General features: G+C 21.8%; 1 protein-coding gene across 7 annotated transcripts in view; it reads left to right on the top strand.

Moving 5' to 3' along the window:
• LOC102670919 overlaps positions 1-6,964 on the top strand; it is a 34,959-nt gene that overhangs the window by 23,207 nt on the left and 4,788 nt on the right. For all 7 annotated transcript variants that reach the window (XM_031514654.1, XM_006624683.2, XM_031514653.1 and 4 more), the window contains 2 exons: positions 1,630-1,704; positions 6,426-6,657. In XM_031514654.1, coding sequence (XP_031370514.1) covers positions 1,630-1,704; positions 6,426-6,657 — 307 coding nt within the window. The remainder of the gene's footprint in view (positions 1-1,629; positions 1,705-6,425; positions 6,658-6,964) is intronic.

Genomic DNA, 6,964 nt, shown 5'->3' on the forward strand with positions numbered 1-6,964 from the left:
TAAATTATTTTATAAATATTTTATAAAATATTTTATAAATTTTATCATATATATTCTTTTTCTTTTTAATTCTTATTAGTATTTGACAAATAGAATAAATAGAAAAATATATTATTAAAAGTGATAGTCTAAAGATAAAGCTCATTAACCTATCCAATCTCTATGAACGATTTTTTTTCTATTTTTATCTAAAGAAAAAAATACCTATATCCTGTCCCAGTTTTCTACATCACTCGACATCCATCAATACTATTAATACTATACTTCAAATGCAATAAATCTAACAATCAGTTGCACTCATATTTCCACTAATATTTCCACTAAGGAAATATAACGAATGTAGATAACAGATAAGCTCTTTTCAGTATGAACAATGAACGTTCATTCTCTTATATTAAAAAATGGTTTTTCATGGAAACAAATTGAAATGAAATATGAATTATTATTGTTTCCTGTTTTTTCTTTAAATTCTTTCTACATATTAGAAAATTTTTTAAATAAAAAAAATTTTATTAAAAAAATTATAATAATATTAAATTTGAAATTTATTTCTCACTCATTATTATTTTTAAAAATGTAATAAAATTTCAATAAAAAAATAATGATATTTATTCATACATATTTTTTGCATTTTTAAAGAGAAAAAGAGAGTGATAAAGATTTTGTCACTTAAAAAATTTAATAGTAAAAAAAAATAAATGCTATTTCTTTAAAATTTAAAAAAAAAATATGATACAATAATAAATACAATATGATACAATAATTAATATCAATTATTGCTTTGTTATAATAAAACAAGAATTATTTGTCATTTTTTAATAGCAAAAGTTATATAATTTTTCATTATGAACTATAGTTGACTTAATTTAATTTATTTATAATAATATAAATTATTTGTAATATATAATACTTTGCAATTACAATTTTAATTACATTTTAAGTTTTTTTAAAAAAAAGTTTTTTAATGTTTTTTTAAAATGACATTACTTATAGAATAAGCTAATACTATTGAAAAGATTATATTCTAAGAAACTTCAAACTGTCAATTTGTCAAAATCAATATATAATATATATAATATATATATTAATGATATGTATATGTATATATACTATTATAGGTTATGTTTATCATCTTCATATAAAATGAAATATTATTTCATTTTAATAAATTGAGAATAATTTTTCTAAAAATATTTATATTTTTTTTATAATATAATTTTTTGTAATTCAATATTAAATTCAATATTAAATTTTTTATATATCCTTTATATAATAAACAAAATATCTATATCTTATAGATGTACTTTCACATACAATGACAGTTAAAAGTGAATATACGTCTTAAAGACAAGCGATTAATTTAATAAATTTCATATTTACGTTATGCATAAATTAAAAATTAATTAACAAAAGTACAAATTATGTATAAAAACATAAATTCAAATTTCTATATTCTATTAGTAAAATATTCATACAACGTTACCAGTAAATTTTCAATGAACGCAGATAACAGATAACACGATTACTTCGTCACGCTCAAATAAATCCATGACTCACTTCCCACACCTTCGAAAAATTCGATATTTCACTTGTATTATTATTACTAAACCATTAATTTGTATTTTTCAGGTATTGGCGAGCCGCGAAAGTTTAGTGGAATCGTTGGAGGAGTCCGAGTCCGATGACGCCATCCTGATGTCTCAGGTGAGCGATTCTTTCTCCTTTCGCGTTCGTTCGCCTTTGTCTTGGTCCATAAGAGCGTGAAAGGAAGCATCGATCGGTCGGCCAGTTTGCATTATTAATGCTAGCGTGAACTTGATGGCGAGGGCGATGGGAAGGGGCATTAGTTAAGAGTGATACGTCTTTTCTTCCTTCGAACAGTCTTTCAGGATATGGCGACTGTTTTGAGTAGACAAAGAATATCATGTTGGAGATGAGATATTTGAAGAGATATTTTTAATCAAACACAATATCATGGGATCATTTTTTTAGGGGAATTATGTGCATAATTGAAATTAAGATTTAATTATTGATATTATTAATAATAGTATTAAATATACTTTTAATATTAAAAAATAATTTACCAATATTATTAATAGTAAAATGTAAGCAAGAATTATTACAAGAATAAAAAATAGAAATAAAAATAGAAAATTCTGACATCATTATATTGTCTTGATACATAATATATTAAATAATTATTGATAATATTTAAAAAAATACTTATAATTATTCAGATAGATTTAGATACTTATTTACATACTTAAAGATTGTTACAATTGTACAATTAACATTTCATTTTTCATTTTATGAATGAAAAGAAATTTTTTAAATTTTATCTTAATTTTTATAATTCAAAGATAATAACCACTTGTAAGATTTTAAATAATAATATTGCATAAATGAAATTTTTGAAATCTTATATAATCACATACGCAGATTAATATCAAGATACCTTTCGGATAGATTATATCAAGAAGAAGCCAAATGTAGTATTAGTTGTTACATAAGCATTATTTCCGAAGCACTATAATTGTTCAGTGATCTTACTATAGATCAATTATAAAAATTCAAGATACTTGAAACAAAAATTACTATATAATTTAAAAATACTTCAGAAATAAATAATTTGCAGATACGTTACTTTCAATAAATATAAATTTTACAATGAAAAATATCGTTCAATTTTCAATCATTTTCATAAATCACAATAAATACAGAACTCTTTACAGAAAAATTCGATGAGACCATTCCATGTCAGAATAAACAAAACAAAATTGGATTTAAATTGGATTTAAAATTACAAGTTATTATTTTAAGAAGATCAGAAATGATTATAAGAAATTTATCCAATGATTGAATTAGATATTATGTTTAAAATCAATTACCAATTTAGAAACTTATTGTGTATATTTAGAAAAATACATATACATAAATGGTTCAAAATTTATTTTAAAAAAAATTTTATAATTGAAGAATATTTATAGTAAAATTAAAAATTAAAATAATTGTAATAAATATCAGATTTCTAATAGGATTGAATTACCTAGATACATCTCATAAAAATATTACATTTTAAAAGATAACGAAAATAATTTTCCAGATATAGAATTAGTTATTATTGATCATTCATAATAGTTGTCTATTACAGAGGATGGTACGTTCATTCCATTAACCCTGAACTGGCGAGGCTACAATAAGCCTTTCTATAGTAGCGTCTAGTGTACATGGAACTTTGTGTACTTTATCTATAGTCCATTGTTGTGCTTTGGGTGAATTCCAGAAGCTTTAGCCATCAAAAGAAGTGAACTTAAATACTCGGTATTCAAGTGAGAAAAAAGAAAACAGGGATGATAAATCGATTATTAAAAATAACTTTTCTTATTTGCTATGAGATTGAAGTTTATTACGATTACGAAGTTTATTAAACGAAATTTATTTTATTATTTTGATTTTTAAAAATGCTTCTTAAAATCTATTTCAAAAGTTTTATATAGATTTTATATATATTTTCATTATATCTTTTTTTCTTATATCATTATTATTCTATTTTATTAAAATATCATAACATTTTATATAATAAAAATTTATTGTTAGTATCATGAGTCTAGATTTATCTAGTATCTAAATTTAAAAATTTCATGGTTTCTTTAAATCCATAAAATATAAAAATAAAATATAGAGTATATCATTTAATACTATTATTATGTATGTCATTATTTTTGTTCAAATATCAAAAAATGTTTCAGATAAAAATTAAATGCTTCAAGCGGAGCACATACTATTTATATTTTAAAATTGACCTTTACAGGTCCCTTACGCATTCATGTAAAAAAAAAAAATTAATTACATTATGCTCTGCTCATCAATCATTAAACTTTTATTTGAAACATTTTTTAATATTTTCAAAAAACAAACGAGATATTCTAGTTAACAAAGTTACATGGGACACTAATAAAATAATTCTTGAACAGCCAAAATTATAATTACTGAAATTATAATTTAATAATAATAATATTAATCTCATATTTAATCACATTTATTGTTTTCTTTATCTATAGTGTAATACATATATGTCATATATAAAAAGTATCTTAAAAAGAAATAATATTCAAATCTTTAAGGAAGCTGCTTTTCGATAAGCTCATCTGTTATTGTACATATTGGCTATTCAGGTATCTTTATATGCATGTATAAATAATGATAAGTGACAATCTATATGCTTATTCACACATATTATCACGAATACATATATAGAAATAGAATATAATAGTGGCACCAAAAATATTTTGTATGTAACTTGAAAACTAAAGCTTAATAGTCACTTATATGTAAGAGAAAAAATTGATCAAAATGATGCAATTAACAACATCTCAAGCTAACAATAAAAACAGTGAGTGACATATTATTTGTGATAATGACAGAATCGAATTATATAAAACAAAAATGCATTAAATGATAAGTTCTATATCTAGTCGATGATAAAATTTAATCAGTTACGTAAATATAATCAGTTACAATATTCTAGAGATAATGATAATTTTATTTCTTAATAAAGTATATACTTAATTGTACAAAAATAGATAAAAAATGGATAATAATTTAATTAAATGTAAGTAATAATAGTTATCTAATCGAGAATGGATTAGAACCAATGTGATAAACGCATAAAAATATCATAAATATTTTATTTTAAAATTTTAAAATTTTAAAATTATTTTAATGATTAAATATTATCTTAATGAAAGTTCTAAATTTTGAAATAATGAAAAAACAATATTATATCATTTATAAAGATTCTTAAAAATGTTATTTAATAAGAATTTTATTTTGTTAAACAAATTTTACAAATTAAACAAAATATTTTAGAAGATTTAAAGTAATAATTAAATAATATTAATTATTATATTATATTATTATATTGATATTATAATATTTTGCAGACATGAAAAATATGCCAAAAAATATATAAATAATTTCAAACTTAAGATTAAAGAAATATTATTGTAATATTTAACTATATAATTCTAATAAAATATCAAATTACATATAAGTCATATAAATTGGTAACTAGACACATGAGATATCTCTTAATAAAATTTATATAGTAATAATAATATTAAGAAACTAAAAGTTTAAAAGCATGACATCTTATTTAATAAATTTTATTGGAAAGTAAGTAAAGGCTAAAGAAATTACGTTGCTCTAATTATAAGAAAATACATTTTTTTTAATGGTTATATATATAAGATTTATTGATTTTTATGACACTATGATAAAATATATAATATGTTAATATATATATATAAATATATAAATATTATATATTTATATATATAAATATAGAAATTTTTAAACACATATCAATGAATATCTAAAGATATAGATTTTGATTATTATTAAATATTATTATTATTAGAAAAAAATTAAAAATTAAAAATAACATTAAAGAGTAAAATAAATCAATTCTCCGTTAAAATAAAAAACTATGAATAGTATATATTTAATAACGTACTACTAAACATAAATAAAAACATAAATAAATTTTATAAAACAACAAAACATTAAGCTAATAAATCCAATTATAGATGATCTTATTTTCAACAAGTGGATTAAGATTACGAAAACTCTATATGTTATATGGATTTATTTTAAATAGCTTCTAATAGAATCATATACAAAAGAAGATTTTGTCTGGTAAACAAGCATTAATTTAACCTGCGCCTGTTAATAGGCAACCCTTCAAGATTTGTCTCGAATAGATTTTTATTCCTATATTAATACAATATATATCCGTCTAATTTTTCCCGTTATATTACTATATTCAATACTCCCCAGTTTACAATTAACGTAAAATTTTCCACCCTAAGGTAGACATACATACATTCCCTTTTTATCGATAAACTAATGGTCATCGATCGAAGCATACTTAACTGATACTTTATCTACCTTATTCTCATCCCTTCTCGAGTGCAGTCATAAATATTCTATTCAAGAGGGTGATAACTTCAATTACCTCAATTTATTCTACCCTAATTTTTCATTCTTGATATCATTTTATCATTAATTCGTGGAACACAATCTAATAATATAAAAATATTTTTAAACAAAATATATATAAAATATATATATAATTAAAATATATATATAATTAATGAGATTTATGATGGATTATATTTAAATTATATTAAGGGTTTTTATGCATAAAAAATACGCGTAAAATAACTATAAAGATTAATTATCATTTTCACATCAAGTACAATAACGTTCGTTATAATTTAGATTTTAATTAAATTAGCTTGGTTTAAGTTATAATATACTGTGTATAACATACAAAATAGTATAAAAATATTAATTCTCATTTTCAGAATAATATACAGATAATTTTTATTATTTTGTACGATTGAAACGCTTATTCTTTTTAGGAATTGGGTGACACCGACCCTTTAACTTTAGCCCAAGTGCATGAGCATTTGGTCAGAAGTCCACCGCCCGCATCGTGGCCTCATAGTACGACTTTTCATTTCCCCCATCAGAATCAAACTACATCTGGGAAGAACGATGTGTTGGCGCATTATAAAAGCCCTTCGAAGACGACTTCGTGTCGCAGCAACGATCACGAACTGTCCAAAAGTGAGCCATCCACGGATATTAGAGGTGCGAGCCCAAACGACTAAATATTACATTTGTCTTTATCGAAACGAAAATTTTTATTTCCATGTAGACTATATCAAATACATATAGATTTATATATTAACTATATATAAATATGTAGCTAATATGTATAGTTAATATATATAGTTGATAGCTTTCTCTTTTAGTAGATATTGTTTGCGTGCTTTAGATACATAACATACATTTATGGTAACGTAAGCTTGATGCTTATCTTTAGCAGTGGTCTGATGCTTTAATAAATATTAGTTTCTTATATATAATCGATATATATATATACATATATATATAT

This window comes from Apis dorsata, unplaced genomic scaffold (assembly GCF_000469605.1).
Source record: "Apis dorsata unplaced genomic scaffold, Apis dorsata 1.3 scaffold_1093, whole genome shotgun sequence".
Classification (NCBI taxonomy): domain Eukaryota; kingdom Metazoa; phylum Arthropoda; class Insecta; order Hymenoptera; family Apidae; genus Apis; species Apis dorsata.